This window comes from Vicia villosa, linkage group LG4 (assembly GCF_029867415.1).
Source record: "Vicia villosa cultivar HV-30 ecotype Madison, WI linkage group LG4, Vvil1.0, whole genome shotgun sequence".
In the NCBI taxonomy this organism is placed as follows: Eukaryota; Viridiplantae; Streptophyta; class Magnoliopsida; order Fabales; family Fabaceae; genus Vicia; species Vicia villosa.
The window spans coordinates 152,111,511-152,138,654 of record NC_081183.1 but is presented as its reverse complement, the minus strand read 5'-3'; the positions used below and the strand labels follow the sequence as shown (position 1 = coordinate 152,138,654).

Genomic DNA, 27,144 nt, shown 5'->3' with positions numbered 1-27,144 from the left:
CCGGAGGGGGAAGCTTTTCAATAACTTCAATTTTTGCCGGATCGACCTCAAGCCCCTTTGAAGATACCTTGTGGCCAAGAACAATCCCATCCGTTACCATGAAAGTGCACTTCTCCCAGTTGAGAACCAAATTTGTTTCAATACATCTTTCCATCACCACATCAAGGTTTTTCAAGCACAAGTCAAATGACGACCCGTACACAGAAAAATCATCCATGAACACCTCGATGCTTTTCTCGATCAAATCTGAGAAGATAGCCTGCATGCACCTTTGAAATGTTGCGGGAGCATTACATAGTCCAAATGGCATTCTTCGGTATGCAAAAACGCCAAAAGGACATGTAAAGGCAGTTTTCTCATGGTCCGCCGGATTCACTGATATTTGATTGTATCCCGAATAACCATCCAAGAAACAATAGAAATTTCTTCCGGCTAACCTCTCTAACATTTGATCCATAAAAGGTAATGGAAAATGATCTTTTCTTGTTGCTTGGTTCAACCTCCTATAATCAATACACATACGCCACCCGGTCACCGCTCTCGAAGGAATCAACTCGTTCTTCTCATTTCTCACAACTGTCAATCCACCCTTCTTAGGAACCACATGCACCGGGCTCACCCATTCGCTATCGGAGATGGGATAAATCATCCCCGCCTCTAATAACTTCACAAACTCTTTTCTAACAACTTCTTTCATGGTTGGATTTAATCGCCTTTGAGGTTGTGCCACGGGTCGAAAATCATCTTCTAACATAATCTTATGCATACAATAGGCCGGACTAATACCCTTCAAGTCGGATAAAACCCATCCTATTGCTTCTTGATTCTTTGTCAACACTTCCTTCAATCGATGCTCTTCCTTGTTAGACAAACCACTATTAATGATAACCGGCTTAGTAGAATTGTCACCGAGAAACACGTATTTCAAGTGAGACGGTACCATTTTGTTGAAAGAGTATTGTGGTGTACTTTTCGTTTATATCGTATCCACAGGGATTATTGCAATATCACCGCCGTTCTATAGCCTATTTTGTCTTGAGTTAATGTTACTTTAGTTTTAGGTTTGCAAAAGGTCATTCAATCACTTTAGTAGCAAAGAGTAAATTAATGAAGGTTCTAAGTTAAAGAAAATGCATCAAGATTCGATTTCATCGACCTAAGTTTGTATGTTTCCTTATAAATATATGCTTATGAACTTGCTAACGATCAATATAATTATGTATCGACACCTATATCGTCCGTGTCCGCAACGATATAGCTAGATTTACCGTATTGTTTAACCGACGATTTCTCCACCGTTTAAACAATACAAATAACGTTTTAAAACCGATACTTAGTAAACATCAAACTCTAAATCCATGTCTGCAACTTATAGTTTGAAAGATGATGAGTTAGGTCTAGATACAAACATTGATGTCTCAAACATTTATACCAAAGAAAAAGCTTTAATAAACAAACTAAACCATCTATATTGATCATCACTTGTTCATACACATATATTCACAAGAAAAACATACAAAAGGCTAGGAAGATTACATCTTATCTTGATACAAAAGGGATTTAGCTATCCATGAGAATGGTAGCTTGCACAAGAAGGAAAGGATGAAGATCAACAAGCATCAAAGGCGATTAATCGACGATCAAGGCTTCCAATCTTCAACTCAATGTTTGCTACAGTGTATTATGCTCTTGTTTCTCTCTAAAATATCTCTACATCCCTCTGAATGTGATTTGGCCCCTAATCAAATAAACAAAGTTTCGCAGGCCGCGCTTAGCGCGGTGTAGCCCGCTAAGCGCGCCATCAAAAATTGCTCAAACCGCCCAACCGCGCTAAGCGGGCTCCAGACCTCGCTTAGCGCGGAACTCTCTGCCAGAACTTCCTTCTTTTCTTCAAAACCGCGCTTAGCGGGCTCAACCTCGCTTAGCGCGCTTCCTCTTTTCAGCAATCTTTGGCTTTGGTCTTGGAACATCTTCAAAGTCCTTTTTCCAAGGTCCAAGCTTCCAATTATCTAAAAAAAAACTACAAAATCCAACATAGATTGCAAAGATAAGAACTATTCAACATTAATATAAATATAAGAATAAATATATACCAAATGATAATAAAAGACTACTATTAACCACAAAAGGACTTGAAAGTTACCAAAAATTACCTAAGATATTTACACAAATTGGTAACTAACACTTGTATGGTTTGAAACAAGCTCCCAGAGCTTGGTTCAAAAGGTTAACTGAGTTCCCAGTTTATCATGGATACAAAAAGGGTGGAAAAGATAAAACTCTCGTTGTCAAAGAAAAGGATGAAAAGCTCATGGTAGCTCAGATCTATGTGGATGACATCATCTTTGGTGGGATGTAAAATGAGATGGTACAACATTTTGTCAAGCAAATGCAATATAAGTTTGAGATGAGTTTGGTTGGTGAATTAACCTACTTTCTTGGGTTTCAAATCAAGCATATGGAAGACTTTATTTTTCTTTGCCATGGAAAATATGCGAAGAATATTGTAAAGAATTTTGGGTTGGAGAATGCCACTCACAAAAGAACTCATGCTCCTACACACTTGAAGTTATTCAAAAAATGGGGTTAATGTTGATCAAAATCTATATAGAAGCATGACTGTTAGCTTTATCTATCTTATAGCTAGCAGGTCAGATATTACTTTTGTTGTTGGAGTATGTGTTAGGTCTCAAGCAAAACCTAAAGTAAGTCATCTAAATCAAGTCAAAATAATTCTGAAGTATGTAAATGGTACGTGTGACTATGGGATATAGTATTCACATAGCTGAAACTCTCAGTTGTTGGATTATTGTGATGCCGATTGGGCTAGAAGTGCTGATGACAGGAAAAGTACCTCTGGTGGATTTTTTTCTAGGAAACAACTTGATCTCATGGTTCAATAAGAAGTAGAATTGTGTATCTCTTTACACAGCTAAAGCTGAGTATATAGCAGCAGGTAGAAGTTGTTCTCAACTTGTGTTGATGTAGCAAATTATATCTGAATACGATGTGACAATTTGAGTGCTATAAATATTTCCAAAAATCCTATTCAACATAGTAGGACCAAGCACATTGACATCTGACATCATTTCATTAGAGATCTTGTTGAAGACAAAGTCATCAATATCGATCATGTGAAAATGGAAAATCAGCTTATTGATATTTTTACAAAGGATTTGGATGCAGTTCAGTTTGAACAATTAAGGAGTAAACTAGGCGTCTGTGTGTGAAGAATTATAGCAATGACTGTTTGGGATGCAGTCAAGTACTGAAGAGGAAGAAGGAATATCAGATCAATGCCCCTCTCCCAACGAGACTAGCAGAACTTCAGTGAGAATTCAAATATCTTGTTACCATCAAGGGCATCCGTTTGATCCAGGAATTTCAGTACAGCCTGCCCAAGATTTATTTAGCATTATCTATTGTGCTAATGTATGTGTGTGGTTATACTTGTTTGTTACTTACTTACCTTTACTTTTTCCTATTATGGCTATAAAGGGGGAGTAATATTGTGTGTGTTTTTACACTAACCATTGACGGAGGGGGAGAATTTTTTTCTCTCTGGTGTGTTGTTGATGAGCTGTTGAGTGGGAGTGTTTTCCCTTAACAAGTGTGAAAAAGATCTGGATTAACGTGTGCAGAGATTTCACACAACATGTCATGACATCATACTATCTGGTTGAAGAATTACATCTCTCAACTATTGTGTGCAAATTCCACTGACTACTAACATGGTTTGCATGTGTTGTTTTTCTACCGCATCTCTGATTGTGGAATTTCTTATGTGTATTCTCTACAGGGCTGAGAATTGTTTGTGTGTTTGATTTATTTTTAAACATTGGTTGTTAAGTTGTTTTAGCCAAAAAAAGTCAAAGGGGGAAATTGTTAGTTCTCTGCGTTATGATTGACATTATGTTTGATAAAACTAACTTAGGATAACATGTTGAACAAGATGTTCTATTCACTTCAACTAAAGAAGACATGTTGAAGAAAGATGTCCTATGCAGGATCCATTCAATATCACGTCTGTTAAAGCTACAACTATTATGTTGAAGTTAGTTTAATGTACAGGTGCATAATATTTTGGAATATTATGCAATCCCATGTGGCGCTTGATTTTAAGGATAAGAGATTGTCTCTATTTTCAAGATTTTTGATTGGTTTCTAAATATGGAGAATATTTAGGAAACTAATGATTGAATCCCTATATTCATGGAGAAGATTGAGGAGTATTTTTTCGAGTGCGCTGCCACGATTTGAAGCCTAAATCCATACCAGAAGATTGTTTTAAATAGCAAGCATCAAACCTATTATTTTGTGAAATTTACGTTGTAATTTGTGTTAGAGTTTGTGTAGTCTAGTCTATTGTGAGCCTCTCTAATACCATCCTGATAGAAGAGTTTGGTATTTTTCTTGAGTTGTAATTAATCATCACGATTGTGACTTAGGGGGATTGAGGAGAGCCTCATACCTAGGTGAGTCTTAGGTAGAAGTTAGCACGAGCAGTGATTAAGTGAGAAGATAGTAAATCAGATGTTGTTTACGTGTGAATCGGAGGTTGTTTGCCTAGTACTTCGAATTGATACTATTATGGTGGACTTATCTCTGACTCGATAGCCCCTAGATTAGGTATTGTTGATACCAAAATGGGTGAAGAATTACTTGTGTTCTTTTTTAAAATTTATACACTGCACTTTTATATACCTTATCATTATGTGTTGTTTAGAGATCATTCTCTTGACATCTCTTAAGACATCTGAAATCTAAACATCAGAATTTCAATATAAAATAAATTAATATAAGACAAACAAAAACAACGTAGAAATTTAAAATTATACATTTTTAAAGATTTTATTCTAATCAAAGTAGAGCGAAGACTCAATAGGTAAGGGTGGAAATAGGTTGGGCCGAGTTAGGCTTTGCCAAGCCTAAGCCTGACCTGTCAAAAAAACTGAAGCCTAAGTCTGGCCTGTGGCCTGTCGTAGGCTTATTTTTTAGGCCTGAGTCTGGCCTTTTCGAAGGCCTGGTTAGCCTGTTAGCCTATATAAAAGCCTATTTGTTTTAGACATATGGATATAAGCAATTAAAATAATGTTTAAATAGACTAACTAACTAAAAGATCAAGAGACTAAAAATTTGTTTGCATTGACTTATTTTAACTTACCTCTTAACATAATTTTTACAAGACTATTTGTTTAAGAGAACTTATGAAAACAATGTTCATGAGATGTTTTCATCTTATTTTTACAAGTTCTTCAAGATAACCAAATTTTATTTATGTATTTTAATTCAAAGTATAAAACATAACATAATGATAATAAAAAAATATTCATATTTATTTAAATAGGTCGGCCTGATAGTCTTAAAAGGCTTCTTTTAGGGCCTAAGGCCTATCCTTTTTAACTAAATAGACTTATAAAAAAGCCTAGACCTTTTCTATTTAAAAATAATGTGTGGTCTGACCTCAACCTATATAAATTAGCATGTAGGCCCTTGTTATCGGCCTGACCTATTTCCAGCCCTATCAATAGGGCGAGAGATTTGCTCGTCATCCCCGTCCCTAAAATATCCTTCAGCGTCTCGTTCTCTATCCCGTCCTCTCTAAGGAAATGTATTCATCTTTAGCACCTAAAATGGTCATGGGACAATCTCTAAAGAGATATACTCTAACCGATACATAATTGACATCCTACTCACACACATGAATATGTATGCACTAATATATGTAAACTCATCAAAGAAATGATAAACTATAACCATGTTCACTATAATATATGAGGATTTAACTTTTATAACTTTTAATTTAATAAAAAAAATATATTTAGTAATTTTTTATTATTTTTTAAAAATATAAATAAATTATCTACAAATGGTAAAACTTATAATACACTCTTGATTAAAATTTAATCATATTTTATTGTTTTATTTATTTAAATAAAAAGTCATTTTTATTTATTTAATATAATTCTTGTTCTAACTGTCTATTTTATATCATCTTCAATTATTTTTTTATATTATGTTTTCAAAAAGGTTTTCTACTTTTTATGCACTAATAAATGTGTGCAAAAGAGTTTTTTTTAATAAAATATTTAACCATAGAAGTTTAATGAATATACATAGAAAATGTAAAATAATTTTATTTAGTTTTTTAATTAAAAATCATCGATTAATTATATTATTAAAGTAATTTTAAAATATATGCGTGATTTGAAAAATTATATGTTATTGATTTATTATCGGTATAAATTATTATTTTACACTATAAATATATATATATATATATATATATATATATATATATATATATATATATCATATTTTTTTAATTATTATAATTAGAAACTATATAATTATTTTGGTATATAAATATTTTTTGGATCTTAATTTTGAATATAAAACTTCTCACCCATTAAATTGAATTAAAAAATAATTTCTTAAATTTTAAAATAAAGAAAAGTAAATATATTCTGGCCATATATTTTTTTCTTCATTTTTTTACTTTAAAATACTCAAACATTTTGAGTAATTGAATTAAGACATTACTTTGACTAACATTATAATCTTTCCGAAATTAGATATTTAGTTTGATTTGAATTTAGGATTAAATGAATTTAATTTTTTATATACAAAGAAAGTATAATTTATAATTAATAGTTATCTATAAAAAAATCATATCTATATTATCATTTCAACTTGATAACTACAAAGTTCAAATTTTAATGAAAAATAGGTAAAAACAAAAATAAAGTATATGAATTATTTCTTACCAAATAAGAAAAGAAAAAAAATCCGTTGATTTAGCGTGTACGAGACCAAAGCGAAACACGAACAAGAGAAAACTGTCTCACTATAAAACGATGTGATCTGAAAAATGAAAGACTGCGGAGAGAGAAAGAACAGAAAAGAAAGGGCGTGGTGAAATTTCTAGAGAGAGAGAGCGAACAGACCATCCTCTCTCTCCTCGATGGATATCGGTGAACAAGGCCTCCCTTCAGCCGTCGCCACTGCTCCAACCGCCGGCGATCCCACCGCCTCGCCTCCTCCGCTATGTGACGCTGTTATTACTCCCGATCCAGCTGTTGACTTTGATTACGTTGCTGAGCCTGAAATTCATCATGCTTTGATTTCAGACGAAGAGCATAATCATGTTCATGAACATGATGAACTCGATCACGATGAGCATGGGCATGAGCATGACCACCATGATGAAGGCCAGGAACACAGTCACGTGGCTGATACGGCTGAGACTGGTGTCTCATTGGATGATCTCAAGCTCAAGATAATTAAGCAGGTAAAACCTTATCTCATTAACTGTAATTGACGTTCGTTGACGCTGTTTTCTGAATTTGAATTGACTGGAGTTGAAAAATTGAGGGAAAATGGTTGTTGAATTGTCTTGTACCTTTTCGAAACTGTAATTTGATAGGTTTGATTGAAAATCTAGTGATTTTGTGTTTTTAAATTTCTAGGGTTTATGGTTGAAAATTTTATCGGCTTCTGTTAGCTAATTAACTTTGCTTTATGTTATTGGCTGATTTGGTCTGATAAGTTAGTGAATTATTTGTGTTGATTTTGAAGGTGGAGTATTATTTCAGTGATGAAAATCTGCCCACCGATAAGTATTTGCTGAGTCTCGTCAGAAGGAACAAGGAAGGGTTTGGTAAGTGACGAGTTTTCTTAGTATATTGGTTTGGTATTCTAGTTTGATATGAAAGTGTAGTGCCTGAGTTCATTTGGGTGTTTTTATCCAAGCATAAAAAATAAAAGTGTTTGTTGCTCATCAGAATGTATTCGTATGAAATATGGAATATTTTGGGTCATGTTATATTTTATAGAAGATTCTAGTTGAAGGTAAATGTTAGGTGTTCCTCTTTCTAGATTCCTGGACTTTTTGAGTTTTGCTTATATCAATGAAGCTGGGAAAAATCCCTTGTTTTGAATTACTGATAACAAAGCTGAATTGGCAGCATGGTCATTGTTTAGATATTCATTTCTAGTGACAAATTGCATCTGTGCAATTTTATTATCTGATGTATAATGTATGGGTTATTCAATTATACTTATGTAGGATAACCGATAATCATATTTCAGCTTTTTTAAAGATGATAGATGAAGAGATCATATTTATCAATGCAACTGGGCTTATTTTAATAATGCAACGTTTTTCAAAACATTTGTTAAAGTTCATAATAGGAAAGGTGATTAGTGATTTGAATTGAAAGGGATGCTTTGATTGGTAGCAGAACACTTACAGTTTATCGACTAAATCCTGTGTAATATAAACAATGATAGTATTCTTACTCTAATGATGTTAACTATGTAATTCTTTTTCTAGAATAATACTCAACAGTCTTCATTATATAAAAACCTGGAATGAAGTTTTGGCAGAATGATAATTGTTATTTAATTTATTTTTAAAGCCATATCTATGTAATTCACACACTTATATCTGCATGCGTGTTTATTGTTAGATTTTTGACTATAATGAAGCATCTATGCTGTCTTTGCTACTTTTTAATTGTGTAGTTATTGTTGCTATTTGTCCATAGATTCGTTTATGTATTTTGATTATCCTTTCATGTAATCCCTATTAAAACTGTTCATGCAGTTCCTATACAAGTGATTGCTTCTTTTAGAAAAACGAAGAAGCTCACACGGGACCAATTATTAATTGCTGCTGCACTGAAGGAATCTTCACTGCTTGTACGACTCTTCCTTCCTTGTTTTGTTAACATGTAGTGCATTGTAATCCTCTTACTTTTAGTCCTAAGAGTTCTTCTTTTGGGCGCTGCAGGTTGTTAGCGGTGATGAGAAAAGAGTTAAGAGGGTCAATCCACTTCGTCTCAATGAAGTGAAAGATCATAAGGTATTTACTTAAAGAAGCATGATACTTATTTTAATCTGTTATGTGTTATCTCAGAGTCTTATTCTTGGATTCCAGTTATATACTGTTTTGGCAGAGAATTTGCCGGAGGACCATTCAAAGGAGAACATTCGGCAAATATTTCAAAAAGCTGGAAAGTAAGATGTCTTCCTTAATTTGTCATTTTTCCCAGTCTCGTGAAAGATGTTATATTGATTCTCCCAAATTTCTATTTATGTGACATTATCTTCTAATATGCAGTGTAAAAAAGGTAACTATAAATGACCCGCGTTCTACTGCAGCGTCTGCTAAACATATCAAGCAAGACAAGTTTCTTGGTAGCAAGGTACATAACCAGCTTATATTGATAGTTAACCATAATATGGAGCGTTCTTAATTTTTCACTGCATTGTTACTTTTACTTGAAATTCCACGTGAAATGTACAGCAATGAGTTAACAGTGGATTTTTAAATACATTTTCCTTTTAACTTTTTTATTTCATATGGATATGATTGTGTTTAGTTGGTCTCTGTTGTAACCACAGTTAGGGTGCGAAGTAAAAAATTGTGTTCTCAGATGATGTATATTACAATGTAATAACTGGATATCTGAAGCCTACCCTTCTTTTGAAAGAAATAACATAAAAGAAAGTGCCTTTCCCTTCTTACCCATGAACATGTTGTGATTTAAACAACTTATGGCATTGATTCGATTTTATGGGGTGAATGAAACAAATTTTTTTAATTTCTAGTCCCAACCCTAAACTAAGTAAATGCCCATATTTTGTAAACAATTATGTTCTAAAATATCTAGTTTTTTACTTCCCATATATGTACCTGCTTTTTTCTGTTCCAGTTGGATAACACTTTTGGTGTTTAATTGGGTGTGAAATTAAACTAATGCTGCAGTGGGTCTCATCACCATCCACCTCAATTTTGTTATCCTGTAATTTTGTATCTTACTTTCTGTTATGACATCAAAGCTTCTGAAACTTGAGCGGTACTGTTGAATATAAAGTTTGTCATGACGTGGCTGACATTCTTATAAAAAAAACAGATGCCTCACATTGTAGAGATAGACTACTCTTGGGTTAACTTTGTCGCTTTTCTGCTCTTCATTTAAAATGCTCTTGGATAGATATATAATTACTATCTTGTGTCAGCACCTACCGGCTATATTCGTCTGCCTATGATTCCTTTATATCCTTATCTAATAATGTTTTCACATCATTCTATTTTATCTATTTGTAGTTGCATGCTCTTGTAGAATATGAGACTGTTGAGGCTGCTGAGAAAGCTGTAAGTTTCAGTTTATATGTTTTTTCATATTATAATTAGGGCTTTGAATAGTGCTAGCAGCACACTCTCACACATTTTTCAACATTATTTTTATCGGTTAACATTCACATGAGCCCCATAAGAATTTTAACCAATAAAAGGGTGAATGTTGAAAAATGCGTGTTAAAAAATGTAGTGCTAGCACTCTTCTTAGGCCTTTATGTCTGGACGATTTGCTTAGTATCTGTGGTGTCAATGCTGATTTAGGTGGCACTGTTAAATAATGAACAAGACTGGAGAAATGGCATGCGGGTTAAATTTCTCAATCGGATGGTTAGTTGCGTTATCTTTTATCAATTGACAAAATTGACAGTAATTGGTGTTGATGGTAGTTTTATGCTCCAGGATAAGTATGCACACAAAAAACAAGCTTGGAAGGGATCTAGCTTTGAGAAGAATAGCTCAAGTCATGCACCTGAGAAATCTAGAGATGAGGAGAATCATTTGTCACATGCATACAAAAAACAAGCTTGGAAGGAATCTAACTCTGAGAAGAATAGCTCAACTCATGTATCTGAGAAAGCTAGAGACGAGGAGAATCACGTCTCACATGAGCATCATGAAGATACACATGAGGAAAAGGTTTGTGTTGCATCTGTTTTTCACCTTCGCAGCATCCGAGCTAGTAATTTTAAGCTCAAATATTATTGGTTCCTTGGCTTTCAGGATAAAATCATATTATTTTTATATTTTCATATGTGAGAAATCACTATTTCTTTTAACCAGGCATGTGCCAATCATCTAGAGGTTATAAAATCATAAAAATTGATAGGATAGGCACTGCATCTATCACTTGAGGACCGGCACTACACAATACCTACAATTCTGTCATTTGGATTTAATGGAGCATTAAGATACATCAGTTGTGTTTTGGAGAGCAGCTATAAATAATCACTGCTTACATTCTTAAAGCTATAATTCCAAGCCTTGATGTGTACTAGGGCTTATATCATGTCCCCTTGTCTGCCTGTGTTTGCACATGCTCATGTTTTTGGCAAAACCAGTATTAACCTGTTTATTTGAGATTCTGAAGCCTGCAGAATCAACTATGGTGGAAGCACCAAATGTGTTACTTTGGGAATAAGTGCATTGGAATCAGTGATTTTCAATTTTTTGTTTGAAAAATTCTTTCATAAATAGGCTAAAAGACTGGTTCAATATTATTTAGCTTACGATTGTCTCCGGTGCTTACCTGTCATTACAGGATGGGGAGCATTTGTCAAAGGATAAAGGTGGGCAGAGGTACCCCAAACAGGCAAGACCAAGAAAGCATAAATATCGTGCTACAAATGGAATGGGTATGTTCTATTCTGTAATTATTCGGGAGTTCTGTTTCATTACATTATTATTTTGAATCCCTTCTTTTAATAACTTCTTGCAATGTTCCAGGCCATGGAGGTACATCATCTATTCATACTGTTGAACCATCAAAACCGCCTCCTGGACCAAGAATGCCTGATGGAACACGGGGTTTTGCAATCGGACGAGGTCGGCCACTTCCTGCATCAATTTAGTAAGATTGAGGCTAGACAATGGGACTGTATTTTATTGTATTTTCAGCTGTTTAAGTAATGTACAAATTTTAACTTGGGTCCCTTTGTGCATTTGCTTGAGTGGATCTCAAGGTTTTGTTGAACTGTTAAATTTTGTTGTTAAAAGTTAGTGTTGGTGGATCTCAAAACACTGTAAAAATTTTAGCCTGGGGATTATTAAACATTTTTTTGTTGTTGTGGTAATCCTCATTATTCGAGGAGTCTTTGTATCAATATGAACTCATAACTTCATATCAATGCATCAATATTTCATAACGAGAAATATGTTGGGGTTGAAATCTACATGTTTGATATTAATTGAAATGATCTTGGTTGACATTATCACAGTTGTTTAAACTGGAGGAGGGCCTTGAATCATCCCCGAAGTAGAGTTTTACTACAGGGATGAAATATCAAGTCAATTTTAGTCCTTTTTAGATGTGTTGTAATAATGAATGAAAGGAAGATTATTAGGAGAAATACACTTTTATAGGCACAACCCCAAATAAAAATCATTTAGTCATACTCAAAATATAAATTATTTAATTATTTTAAAAATTATATGATATGTAATATAATTCTTTTCTCTTTCATTGTGTCTAAATGAGTTTTATTTAGGCTTAAAAAGTGTCGCTCAAAAATTACATTTTGTTAATGGTTTGCAACTATGCCGGTTCATTGAAATATAGTTGTTTTAATCCCTTTCGAACACCTGAACTAAGAAAAAAGTCGAGTTCCCTCCTTTCAAATTAGAGATCATAAATATCGGCACTCCTTTCTCCTCAATTAGATTTGATTTTGTTAATAAATCCTCTATGCCTAGAAAATAGATTGCTCACATGTTTGAGTGCAAACTAATTGTTTAGTTTGATAATGAAGACTTGAATATGTGTAGGAGAGTTGCATGTGACAATAATATCATCTCCATAAGTTAGCATGATAATAGAGTAGTTAGGTGTGATAAGAGTAAACAAGGATGAGTCGCACATATGCTAGAGGTGAAGCCAAAACTCATTAATTTCATGTTAAATATTTTTAACCAGGTCCTTGGGACTTGTTTTAGGCCATACATGAGTTTTTCTGAGTGCTCAAAGCTCAACGTTTATAGAAAATTGAAACGGTTCAGTACGGTTTGGATGCCTTTATATAATGGTTTAGTTCGTTTCGGTTCAGTTTTCTGAAAGAACCAAACTATAAACGGTCCTAGTTAATATAAGGTAACTAAGCCCAATTAATGACAAGTTCCATATGAACTGTTTGCTAGACTCCGCTAGCATATACTAGCAATACTAGTATATACTCAATTATTAACCGTTTAAATGGTTTAAATAAATTGGATTATTTTTAAATGGTTTAAATTACCACATTCTTTGTAGCTTGTTTTTTATGACAATTTCATGCTCATATATAACGTCAAATTTACTAAATGGAATCAATCAATAATGGCATATCAATATCAGAATTTATTAAGAGGCACTTGATATTTTCAAGCACCAAACACTAAACAGAAAAAGTTATGCCAGATTCCACTAGCAAGCTGAGACACTCAGCAATTGCAGCAAATGGGAACAAAACAAAACTACACCAAGGAAAAGAGAACAAATGCAAAACGTATCCTCATTTATCCAATTGCAGTTAAAGCTCAAAACTAGTTATAGAAATAGCAATACCAAACAGTGTAGAAAGCACGTGGTGACAACACCAATCCACGTGACCAATAAAAATGACGCAAACGGTTTCGGCTACGCGGCGATGATATCAAAGTAGAAGCAAACAAAATGTCGCTATTTGACACTTTCCCTCCCCAGATATAAAAAAAAAATAATGAAAAATTCCTTTCTCAGAAAGGGAATATACTCGCGCCATTGCATTCCAATTCATTTCATAACCGTTTCTTGCTGCTTCTTCTTCTTCTTGTTCACTCTCTCTTCAGATCTACTTTCTCTCTCCTCTCTCTCGCAACGCATCAATGGCTTCTTACTCTGGTCTACTCAACCACCGCAACCTCCCTCTCCGTCTCTCCCGGATTAACCACCTCTCTCCCTCTTCTCATTTCCACTGCGCTACTCTCAAAGTACTCTTCTATCGATTTCAATCTTCATTCATTATTATTCATCTTGCGTGAAGGCGGATTCTGCTATACTATTACTGATTCACTGTTTAATTGATATATCCTTCAATTTTCTGCAGTTACGTCCATTGATTATTCGGCAATACAGGCTATGTGTTCGACGTAATGTCATTTCTACTAAAGCTTTCGACGAGGTACTTGTTATTTCAATATATGTTAAAATGAGTGCTGATCATAACTGAGGCTTAGGTTTAAACAAAAGAATCTGCAGCATTCGCTATAATTATGCTATCAATATTGGAGCTACTTTCGTTTCTTAGATCATTTTGGTGATAACATCTATCATTAGATCTCTGCATTGATGATCAAGTATTTGAGATTAAGTAAAATTTTAAATAACTTTTAATATTGATTGTTATGATCTAGGTTGAAATTTTCTCATTTCACTTTAAGAATACAAATAATTTTCTCACTTATTATTTCATTCCTTATTTATAAGTTTTACTGCAGTTTTAGGGTTCAAATTCTCAATGAATTTTTTACCAGAACTAATAAATCTCAATAAAACTAACAGGAGGTGTTTGATGCTCTGAAACCATAATTTGTTCTCTAATATTGAGTTTTGAGAGGAAATTGTTCATAATTTTAAATTAAAATGCATCTCACGAAACTCAATTTTACGAGTCAAGCAAAAAGGTGCTAACGGCATTATAACGGGACGTGATGATGTACATGATAGAATGTTGGGTGGTTAAGAATCAACACGATAATAAAGAAAATGTAGCTAGCTGAGATGAGAATGTTGCGTTGGATGTGTGGTAAGGTTAGGCGAGATAAGATTATAAATGACAATATTAGAGAGAGTGTTAAGGTAACACCTATAATAGAAATGATGGTGGAAAATAAGCTTAAGTGGTTTGTGCATGTAGAGAGAAGACCTGTAAATTCTATTGTAAAAAGAGTATATTAGATGGAGAAGAGTCAAACAACTAGAGATAGAGGAAGACAAAAAAAAAACTATAAGAGAAATTATTACGAAAAACCTCGAGATAAACGAATTGGATAGAAACATGGTATTGAATAAAACATTATAGCGAAATTCGATTCATGTAGCAGATCTCACTTAGTAGGATAAGGCATTGTTGTTGGCAATGATGCTGTAATGAATTTAGTTCAAACTTCAAAGGCATTTAGCAAAAAAAGTTATTTTGATTATTTGATTAATTTTCTAAGTTTATATCTGGAATTTAACTCATGAATCCCTTGGAGGCTCTAACAAGTCATTTCTTATCATGATCTGTGATTTATCTATAATGTTGTTTTTTCAATGTCGTGACATCTGTTATGTGTTACAGGATTCATTTGACTTTCCAATACTTGATAATTGGGGTCCTGAAGAGAGTTCTTCATACGTGCTCTTATCCAGTGACGAAGAAGACTTTGATGACGAAGTCTTTCTTATCCCACTGAATGATGTTGATCTGCCTTCTGCTTCTGCTTCTGCTTCAAATAATGATGCTTTAACAGTGGCTTCTCATCGGCTTGCAACCATTGGGAGGGGACACAAGAAACATAGGCAAGTATGTTGTAGAGCTTGTGGAAATGGTTATGTTTGGGATACCCTGATTTGTCAAAGGGAACATTTCATATATTGAAAATTAAACTATTATTTCATAGCATTTATATGGTATCTAGATATTTGGTGTGATATTATCATGTTTTGCCTCTAAGCAATTTATTAGAAAAATATGGGAGTTCTGCTATATTAACTCCCACATGTTTTGCCTCTAAGGACTAAGGCGTAGGGGACCTAAATGAATTGAAATTTCGTTATTTTTTTGTTAGACCTAGATTTGCATCTTTATGGTTGGTGCGTGGTTGCCTTTTCTACCGGCTTTTAAGCTATTGGATGGAGATCAAAGGACTGATGTTGTAACTTCAGTAAAAAGCATTTAAAATTCAAATGATTCATTATTTAGAAGGTGGAGATGGATACTGCAGTAAATTTTACTGTATTAAATCCATTTCAAATTGCGCGGTAGATAGATGCAGATTGCCAATAGTCATCCATAGGTATCTCTTCCTCGCTACTTGTATTTTGTTTTTAAATTAATTTAATTGGAAGTTGAGAGTGTAAGAGAAGAGAATCCAATGATGGCGGAGTGACAGATTGTATGAATGAATTCCTTTAAATGCAGAGGATCTCAATCCGTGGCAGACTAGTAGTTAATTAAGTAACTCATGATTATAGATTGCATTTCCTATTTCTTTGTGATGTTACATTAACTCAATCAGGTTTTAATTAATTTCAGGATCAGTTTAGGCCTTTTCATCACTATGGGGCTGATAATCATCTTGACGGTACTGCTTTTATATGTGGATTGGTTTGTGTGGAAAATTGTTAGACTGCCGTTAGCACCTTTTTACTTGACTCGCCCATTTCTCGTATCAGCCATTCTGGTTTCTTTTGCTGGCTATGTTTGTGTCCCAATTTTTCATCATTTGAAAGCTATCCACATTATGAAGCTACGAGGGCCTCTTAGACATCAGTTGAAAAGAAGGACACCTACATTGGGTGGTTTACTTTTTGTACCTATTGGTATAATTGTTGCTCATGTTATTGCTGATTCCTCATCTATAGAAGTGTCCGGGGTTTCTGGTGTAACAATTGCATTTGCAGCAGTCGGTTTACTCAGCGACATATTAAACCTCACAAAGAATCATTGGAGAGGTTTACCAGCACTGGCAGAGGTTTTCTTGGAGGTGATTACTCTATTACTCTATTTACTTTTATAATTTAAAGCATTATTTGTGGGGTTTTGATGTGCTTACTAGTTGAACTATTGTTCTTTGAAACCCAAAAAATATTCTATATTGGTCCCTCATGGATAATATTTCTATCCCTTTACATATCAGTTTTTGCAATCTAATCCCTCATCAGTCCAAGTCTCCAAGTTTGTAATCCAAATCTGCTTCATTAAAACATTCAAATTGAAAAATAAAAAATTATAAGCAAGGGACTCTAGATTTGGGGGAAAAAAGACTAAAATAAGTTGCCTGTTTTAAAAAAAATTACATTGCTTACATCCATTTCTATTTAATAAATCTGCATTTTGATACCACACAGGTAGCTGTTGGAACGTGCTTTTCGTTTTGGTTGAACATCACCAGTATATCTTCACCCTATGGCATGTATACCTTCTTGTAACTAATCTGATCAACATTTTTCTGATCGTAACTCACATATAACTAATCTGATCAACATTTTCTGATGGTAGCTCACATACCTGTTCTTACAAAAGGCATTGGCAGTTGCAAATATGACGATTTCCCCCTTCTGTGCTTGAGTCATAAAATTATTAAAAAATAAACTATATGAATACTTTTTCTGTTTTCAGTTAACCACACGCTAGACTAGTTTTAATCTCTCTTATCAGCAATATTCAGTATAAATCTTGAGCAGTCCATTAATCGATCTGAAAATTCTATCCCATGTCAGGAGTGTAATTAGATAAATTTAAGCCAGTGTACTTTGCTTTGAAAACATCCATTCTCTTACTTTCTCTTACTTACACGTATGCAGGAAAACATTGCTTCCCTTACCAGTAGGCCTTGTGTATTTGGGGCGATATTACCATCTCTTGACCTCGTGTTGTTTTGTTTCCATGGCACATGGGGTTAAATTAGCAGATGCTCTTGATGGACTTGCCGGAGGTACTGCTGCATTGGCTTTTATTGGAATGTCAATAGCTGTGCTTCCGATATGTTCAGGTTAGTAGCATGTCTAGTCAACCATAGACTTGGAAATCTAGTATCTCTAGGGAAGATATTGCTTTTTTAATTATTCTAGTTCCATATTCCAATTATTCTATATAGTAAATAATGTAATTTTGACTACCATGTTGTTATCTTGTAACCCTGAACTAGAACATGATAATGCAATAGGGATGAATGTATATGACTTATTAAAGTTGTTCTTCTTGAGACTTTAATTCATATTGTGCGTGTCGGCTCTCCACCTTCATGTTGAGATTTGCAAGACGACAGTAATGACTTTCATACTATTGATATCTCTCTCGTTTGGTATTTTTTATTGCACCCTGTTCATTATCTCCATCAAAATCTGAATCTGAATATGTCACCATGATTTTTCATGTTATACTCCATGCTTGTTGTCACTAGTCAGACGGAGAAATCTCTGCTCATTTTTAAGACTGGACAATATTGTATTTCCTCCTATGTTATTTTACTAGGATACGGAAAATGGTCAATTTTAGTACTAATAGAGTATAGACAATGGATCCTTAACAATATCTTGAATTTTTGTTTGATATTTTTGTTATTGATTTGTAAATATGTCAAATCAGAGCTTGCTATATTTGGAGCTTCAATGGCTGGATCTTGTGTTGGATTTCTTCTATACAACAGACACAAAGCATCTGTTTATATGGGTAATACAGGATCTTTGGCCCTTGGTGGTGCATTAACTGCAATGGCTGCTTGTACTGGAATGTTCTTCCCACTATTAATTTCTTCTGGAATTTTCATAGTCGAGTCGTCATCAGTTATTCTTCAGGTTTGTTCCCTGCTTGTAATGATGGCATACATTTATGTTATCTGATTTTTCTGTTTTCCTTTTATTTCATGAGTTAAATGTTCATTAGTGTCCTTTTGAGAAAAGTGCTAGAAGGCATCTTTTTTTTTTTTTCAAAATTGCTTTATTAACCACATTCTGAGTGCTTGTAATATGACTCTAACTTGCTTCGCGAGACTGTTGAATTACGAAAGTACAATGGACATTTCATTGAAACACTACATTGAGTTCAAACTATACAATGTTGAGAAGGGCTTGTATGAATCTGTTAGCTATAGTAGTTCAAATTTAATATGTTTCTGATATTTTCAACACAGGGCTTGTATGATCTAGGTTTGATATCATTTCTAAAAAAAAATTTATATATTTTTTATTTTGAGTGTCTCGGTTCAAATCTAATTTGTTTAGCTATAGTAGTTCAAATTTAATATGTTTCTGATATTTTCAACACAGGGCTTGTATGATCTAGGTTTGATATCATTTCTAAAAAAAAATTTATATATTTTTTATTTTGAGTGTCTCGGTTCAAATCTAATTTGTTTAGCTATAGTAGTTCAAATTTAATATGTTTCTGATATTTTCAACACAGGGCTTGTATGATCTAGGTTTGATATCATTTCTAAAAAAAAATTTATATATTTTTTATTTTGAGTGTCTCGGTTCAAATCTAATTTGTATAGTTTTTTTCCTGAGATAATATATGGTCTTAAACTATTAAAAGCATTCCCAATATTGTTACTTATTAAGCACTAGTACTAAATATGCACTCATTATTGGTGGATCCTTATATTAATATAGTTTTTTTCCTGAGATAATATATGGTCTTAAACTATTAAAAGCATTCCCAATATTGTTACTTATTAAGCACTAGTACTAAATATGCACTCATTATTGGTGGATCCTTATATTAATATAGTTTTTTTCCTGAGATAATATATGGTCTTAAACTATTAAAAGCATTCCCAATATTGTTACTTATTAAGCACTAGTACTAAATATGCACTCATTATTGGTGGATCCTTATATTAATAGCTTGTTGCTTTCTTTTCTGTTTCAGGTTTTGCACTTGAAGATAACTAAAGGTTTGCTGGGAGGAAGTTGGGCCTTTTTAAGAATGCCACCCTTGCATCGTCGCCTCCAGTTGCTCAGGTTCAGAGAACCAAATATTGTACTAGGTGCATATTTGATTTCATCTGTATTGGCTTTGCTGGGCGGATACGTGGGTCTCATTTCAGCTTAACAAGTTCTGAGTGGCGTGAAACTTCTCGTTTTTTATATCATAGCAGCATATATCGGATCGTGTCTTCAAAAGAAAAAGCAGCATGTATCCTCATTGAGTTGGTCTAGAACACTAACCAATACAAGAGAAGTTGTTTTACACACCCGTCATTGCTACAAAACTTTCACCTTACTTTTCTTTTGAGGAAAACTTTTGATTGAAAGTACACTTCGCATGATCACATCAAGATCATGTGTTCTAACCATATTTTCGCTTGTGATCAATACATAGATAGAAAATGGGATAGGATATTGAGTTTAACAGGGTTTGGGAAGTATACTGAGTTTGGTTAGAAGTATATACTTTTTTGATGTTGAAAGTAAAAGTATTATGTTTCTCATTACAGTTGTGCAGCACTTCATTTGCAACACATAGTGTATCTTTGGTTCTCATTTTGGAAGAGACAAATAATTCCAATGTAAAATTGATTTTGACTTGTTTGATTCTTTAATTGATTTTGACTTGTTTGATTCTTTAATTGATTATGCTGTTCACCATTGATTATGGGTGTTCATGGTTGCGGATCATCCTACAATCCCGTTCACCCAAATCAAACCAACCCATAAATTACCTGAACCTGTTCACTTACGGGTATACCCAACCCAACCCGCAACAACCCATTTAGTTTTGGTTTGGATATTGGATTTGAATTTTACAACCCGTTGACCCAAACCAATTAAAGTGACATTAGTAATTTCTTATTTTTTATTATTATTTTAAATAGAAATATAAAACTATTATCTCAGTTCTAACTATAGTTTTTCCAAAAAAACTTTATTCTCCATCAATAATACTACTAGATCAATGATTTACGTAATTTCTAAGCCTAAATGTTATTTCTTATTTTCTTTTGTATCATTTTCAACTTCCGTATTTTATAAAAATAATGTGTCGGGTGGAATTTTATACTCTTATCCAGTGTTATGTCATTTTGATGAATATTATTAGATATTATATGATGTGCTTCATCCATTTTGAATGTTAGAAATGAGTATAAATGTATTGAATTCTGTTATAATATTTTTTAAAAAAAATTTAAAATTTGAAACACAACCCACTAATCCATCCAACTCAGTCCATAAATGAACGGGTCGGTTCTTGTTGGTTTTGAGACCATTTACAATGGGGTGTTGAATAATTTTTTCAATAGTTGAATGTTTTCAATGGTGTGTTGAATGACATGTTGAATATGATGTGGATTAATTGGTGTTGAATATATTCAACATGTTGAATGAGAAGAGAGTGGGGACCACATCATATACTTTGCAAAAATTTTGGAAATTTCTTTACCCACCTCCCTACTTTCTTGGTCACCTCTGGTGAAAAACCAAATATACCCCTTATTTCGAAAATGCATTTCCGAAATGCAAGAAAATGCTGTTTTCGGAGATGCATCTCCGAAAGCGCCTTTTTTTTTTTCAAAATTTGTCTTATTTCGGAAATGCATTTCCGAAAACACCATTTTGGAAGTGCATTTCCGAAATACTACACGTTTTGCAGAATAAGCAAAACAGCCCCCCTCCCCCATTCATTTTACCCTAAATCTTCTTCCAAACTTCCTCTCTTCAAAATTTCTGCAAAAGCAAGTGTGTGAACTAGTCGGAGATTGCCAAAGGCGACCCAATCTCAACCTAAATCATCTCAATCTCTATTAGTGGTAAGTTTATCAATTTTTTTCAATTTTTAGATCCATTATTCATATCTCTATTAGAGTGTTTAGAACTTGCGAAAATTATATTGGGGTAGGTTGATACTGCTATTTAGGTTGTTTAGATTGATTAAAATTAATTTTGAAGATGGATTTTGGGGTCTGCCATGGAAGTTGCAGAAAACTGCTTCATAGGGGTGTTTCGGAAGTTCATTTCCGAAAACACCTCCATTCCCAGTTTCGGAAATAAACTTTCGAAGTGGTCCAGAATTGAATTTTTTCTTGTTTTTTCTATTGTTTCGCATCCTTATTGGTTTCAATTGTTTTCAGGAACATGGCAGGCAACCCAGCACGCATCATACAGGGTAGAGAGACCCAGACTGCGTCGGCTAGATGCGAGCATGCGGCGCAGCTGGCGTCGACGCAGGGACCGGGGCAGGGACGGGGACGTGTGCGAGTTCCCGTGCAGATGGACGAGGGTACTTCTGCATCTGGATCAGGGAGTCTTCTGGCTCGGGTATCTTCTTCCCGCCAGCAGGAGGTACGAGAGGAGGAGGAGGAGGCAGTAACATACCACGACGCGGAGGAGGTACCGGATGTTGACCCTCCACACGGGGAGGAGGAGGAGCAGGAGGAGGAGGGCTATCCGGGAGGGCCCAGTGACACTACCTTGCTGATTACCTACCACGAGCACGTCGCTCGGCGTATCTGGGGGGGAGAGGTATTTTTTATAATTTGCCCGACTTTATTATTTAACCGTTTTTAATTTAGCTGTTTATTCAAGATTTTCTTAACGGTCTAATTAACATACTTTTTTATTTATTTTTGTTGTAACAGGAGAGAGAGACTTTGAAACAGGTGAACCACTCCCAGAAGGTTTTCAATCTCTTTAAACCGGAGGCTGAGTGGTTTAACGACGCGGTGAGAGCTTCAGGGCTTAGTGGGCTGTGCATGACGGGGTATACCACCATCAGCCACAGCATGCAGGGCGCCTTTGTGGAGAGGTGACACAGGGAGACGTCTTCTTTCCACTTACTGGTTGGGGAGATGAAGATCACCATGCACTATGTGTAGTGTCTTCTCCACTTGCCGATCAGGGGGTTGCTGTTGGACCACTCTCGGATTCAGAGGATCAAAGCCAGTGAGTGGATGGCGCTCTATTTGGGTATGGAGCCAGAAGTTGCTGACTTTGAGTGCCAGACGACAAATGGGCCTCATATCCGGTTCACCACACTGAAAGCTTATTTCGAGCACCACCTTGTGGCGGCGGCTGAATCCGAGGAGGCGGATGACGCCCTATTTGTGCAGTATCACCGTGTCTGCGCTCTCCGGTGCTGATACATGTTTGTGGTAGGCGATGTACTCTTTGTGGACAAGAGTGCAAGGTACGTCAACGTGACCTACCTCCGCTATTTCATGGACTTGACTACCGTTCACCAGTGGAATTGGGGGTCAGCTATTCTGACATACCTATACCAGAAGCTGAATGAGGCCTCCAACTGGAGGACCAGGCAGTTGACCGGATCCTGCACACTACTTACGGTACGTTTCATTTTAATTGTTTCATATTTATTTATGTTTCGTATTTATTTTTAATACATTATCGTGTTTGTGTTTCAGAGCTGGGTCATCTCCTACTTCCCCCGCATCCACGGCTTCCGCGTTGATTCTGCGTACGAGGACGCCATGCCCAGGGCCTCCCGATATGTTCTCTTGAGGGGGAAGAATGCAGTGGGACCATACCGTGGGTACCTCGACCGCATGATGCACGATGACATCAGTTGGAGGCCATTCAGCGACTACACTGATGTTGTTCCCTTTGACAGCATCTCGTTATATTCTGGCTGGTTGGCATGCGGGACCAACACCATGGTGCGGTATCTCCCTAAGCGGTGCATGCGATAGTTTGGATTTGTGTAGATGATACCCAGGTCACCTTTTGAGGCTGCTCCCGACACAGTGACCCGAGTGCAGCTCACTGGCATATTTGAGGATTGGGAGCGTCATGTGGTCCCGGAGGAGTATCGCCGCATTCGGGTCACCCAGGACTGGCACAGTGTAGAGGGGTATGTCACATGGTTCTATCGGGTAACATATCCTTTGATGAGACCCGACGCTCCCGGCGCTCCTAGGCCAGCACACGAGGAGATCCTGGAGAACCAGCAGGCCGAGGATGACCACGCCATTGATCTCATGCCGATCTGCCTGCGGATAGAGATGCTTGGGCGGGATGCATTGGATCGAGGTATCGTTGATCAGGGCGGTCCAGAGGCAGTCACCGTGATGGAGAGGATCGACACTGATGCGGGCTGTGCGGCGGCATACAGGCGGCAGAGGAGGTCCCAGGGAGAGATGGGTTAGGCATACCCAGTAGGGGTCCGGGTTTATTTTTTTTGTATTCGGATTATATATTTCGCACACTATGACTCGGTCTGTATATATTTTTTGAATTTTATATATTATATTAGTATTTTACGTTGATATGTCGTTTGTTTTGTTCGGCTTTTCCGTTTTGTATATATTATACGTTTTGTATATCTTTCGTACGAGACTATTAGAAAAAGCATAAAAAAAATAGACTTCTGCATAATTCGGAAATGCACTTCCGAATTACACTAAAATCTGAAAAAAGGTGTTTTCGAAAGTGCATCTCCGAAAACACCCCCCATTTGGTGTTTTCGGAGATGCATTTCCGAAGTCTGAGAAAATTTAAAAAAAAAACTTCGGAAATGCATTTTCGGAAATGCATTTCCGAAGCAGGGGTAAATTGGGATTTTCGCTGGGGGTGACCCCCATAAGGAGGTGGGTAAAGAAATTTCCAAATTTTATTGGTTGTTTTTATTATTTAGATTTTTATTTTATCCTAATTATTTAGAACAATATTTTATAATAAATTAATTTTTTTTATTTATTTTTATTTTCACCAAAATTCATAAATTTTTTTGTCTATAAATAGAGACTTGATTCATTTGATTTGGACACAAAAAAATTCGACATTTTTCTCTCTACTTTTTTTATTTAGCCTCCGATAAATTCTTGTTTGTAGTTCTAAACATCTTTTTAGTGAAATGATCCCAACAATAACCCCTTTAACATTCAAAATTCTATTTTACTGTATTTTATTTTAAATTTTGTAACTTTATTTATTTTAATAATAATTATCCCTATATCTCATCTTTATTACTTGGAAGAAAAAAATTAATTAAAAATACACAATTAAAAAAATAAAATTCAAATAAGTTATTAAAATAGAAAAAATTAAAATAAATTTAATTAACTTTTAATTATTTTAATTTAATTTCATTCAATAATTATTAATATATAATAAAAAAAACAAAATATAAAAGAAAGTAAGAATATGAAATAAAAGTGATGGGGTAGGGTGTTGAATTAAACAAAACCATTGTAGTGAGTTAACGTTGAATGAGTGTTGAATTATTAGGTGGAAGAGAGAGAAGATGATGTGGAGTGTAAAAAGTGAAAAAGAAGGGTGTTGAATCCATAAACCATTGTTCATAGCCTGATAATGAAATTGCGGGTTGGACGGCGAACTCAACCCATTGAAGTTTGAATGGGTTGGGTAACGGGTTACGCCAAACCCGGTCCAACCCAACTCATGTACACCCCTAGCATTGATTATAACTTTTTGATTTTAGAATAAAACTGAGTTTCATTAATAGTCAAACCAACAAAAATTACATTATCATGAGACAATTGAAATGAAACATATTTCTGGTAGCTGGAATTTTCGACATCCTCAAATCTCAGCATATCAAGAGAGAGTATTCGACGTCCCCAAATTTGGTGATGTTCAGGAGCACGGTCGACACATGTTGAGGAAACTTTTCAACATGAAGATAGCTTATTGAGATATCGACAAGTTGCTCGAAAGAAGAGTTATGAACTTAGTAATTTTTCGACAAACAAGAGAGCATAGTTCGACCATGGCAGTTGAGATGCACAACGTGGATAAATAACTCCTTTTTAGCCTTATCCGATTAAAGGGACGCGTGAAAGCAGTTTTTCGAAGCGAAGAACATGCAATAGGGAACGTGAAATTTAGTGGAGAAAAGTCTGCATTTAGCACTTATTTAGATTTCAATATAAATAGTAGTTCTTGAGATAGAATTAGGTGTGTCAAATTTACGACAAAACTCACATAACTCAGAGTACCAAGCGAAGAGAGAAATAAGTTCCAAGAGTGCAATGTATGTTTGATAACCATCTTTTACATTAAAGCAAACTTTACTTTTGAATTTACATTTGGTTTTACAATCCTTTTCCATTGTCGAATTCTTTACTTTTTCGTCAAGTTTTACTTCAAATCATTTCAAGTGATTTCGCCCAGTGTCGAAATCATTCACGCTTTGATTATATGCACTTTATTTGGAGAATTTCATGCACATTGTTTTGAGATTTTCTAGTCGGTCTTGCAAGTAGCCTTTAATAAGAGATTAGCGGTGTTTATCAAATTTCAGGGTAAACAACTCCATACATAGCTTAGAACCACTTCTAAGAGAAAATACTACGTGCATGTTTGGTTTGGCGTTTCAGCAACCAAACATACGTCTAGGTGTTTTCATGCCGTGATTTAAAGAAACTCCAAAAGGTAGCTTCTGCCTTAGACGTGAGTTTATCACTTTTCCACCATGGAAACAGACATATCATACTTAGTCATAAAAGATATTATACATAGATTGTTCGCAAGTTAAGGCACAACAAAACCAAAATTAATATTTCATCCAACAATCTACTCTCTTGCAAACATCAATAATGGCAATGTGGGAGTGAGAAATCACAATTTTTTTCCAAATTCAACTACATATGATTTCTTTGACTTGTGTTTGCACATTTCGACTTTATTTGCTCTCAATATTGTCCAACCTTCTCGAGTGTTCATAAATTAACTGATGACTAGAGATAGTGTTGGAATAGATGTTGGACTCATAAGCTTCCTCACTCACTTTGAAATTTCAATAGACACGCATAAACATGCTACAGGAAACAAAACTCTTTTGAAGCATTTTGTTAAACACCAATTGTGCAACCTTTACCCCTAAAAGACAAAAATACATAACAAATACATAACCGAAATTAAACAACTTTATATGGCGGCTTCGGTGGTGAAGGAAAGATTGCCAACAACGAGAGTGTAGGAGCAACTACAGAGGAGAGATGTGCATACACCATTATTGTGATTTAGATGCGCAGAAAATTCATAACAAATTTGTCATTTTTTTGGTGGTGGTAGCTCCGGTGATAGTCACAAATAGAAAAGGAAGCTTGGTGGTTGATTGTGTGAAGAAAGAGAAAGTTCGGGGAAAGACTTAGTTATGGCGAAGACATGAGAACAAAGATGGATGGAAGAAAAATGTTCTCTAGAGAGAGAGAGAGAGAGAGAGAGAGAGAGAGAGAGAGAGAGAGAGAGAGAGAGAGAGAGAGAGAGAGAGAGAGAGAGAGAGAGAGAGAGAGAGAGAGAGAGAGAGAGAGAGAGAGAGAGAGAGAGAGAGAGAGTGAGAGAGAGAGAGATGCCCACCATAAAATTGGAAGAATAGGACCATCATAAAGGAAGAAAGACACTAAACCGAGTTATAGAAAAGTTTTCTAGAATGAAATGGGAGCATCTCTCTAGAATTAGAATTAATTATAACTTGAGTTTAAAACATGAGTTTTATAGTGAAGTTTACGGTTCAGCTCTTTTTTCAATGAATATATTCAAATATAAATTAGGGTTAATAGTCATTTATCCCCCTGTCATATATGCGAGTTTTGATTTACCTCTTTTAAAAAAAAATTGGATTATCCCCCTATAATTTTAA

At 35.0% G+C, this 27,144-nt stretch overlaps 2 protein-coding genes across 2 annotated transcripts; both read left to right on the top strand.

Annotated features, from left to right (window-relative positions):
* Nucleotides 1–6,854: 6,854 nt before the first annotated feature.
* On the top strand, nucleotides 6,855–11,937 carry LOC131595537 (la-related protein 6A). Its single transcript, XM_058867902.1, has 11 exons — nucleotides 6,855–7,291; nucleotides 7,579–7,660; nucleotides 8,609–8,703; nucleotides 8,795–8,866; nucleotides 8,942–9,021; nucleotides 9,125–9,209; nucleotides 10,115–10,162; nucleotides 10,409–10,474; nucleotides 10,547–10,783; nucleotides 11,406–11,499; nucleotides 11,591–11,937. Exons 1-11 carry the CDS (start codon nucleotides 6,965–6,967, stop codon nucleotides 11,713–11,715), a joined length of 1,311 nt encoding a protein of 436 aa, XP_058723885.1. The 5' UTR covers nucleotides 6,855–6,964; the 3' UTR covers nucleotides 11,716–11,937.
* A 1,108-nt stretch (nucleotides 11,938–13,045) lies between these two features.
* Nucleotides 13,046–20,372, top strand: LOC131595536 (phospho-N-acetylmuramoyl-pentapeptide-transferase homolog). The gene is made up of 8 exons (XM_058867901.1): nucleotides 13,046–13,807; nucleotides 13,924–13,998; nucleotides 15,160–15,380; nucleotides 16,117–16,567; nucleotides 16,932–16,996; nucleotides 17,388–17,575; nucleotides 18,172–18,380; nucleotides 19,456–20,372. The coding sequence occupies exons 1-8, from the start codon at nucleotides 13,703–13,705 to the stop codon at nucleotides 19,636–19,638; spliced, it is 1,497 nt and encodes a 498-aa protein (XP_058723884.1). The 5' UTR covers nucleotides 13,046–13,702; the 3' UTR covers nucleotides 19,639–20,372.
* Nucleotides 20,373–27,144: the final 6,772 nt, after the last annotated feature.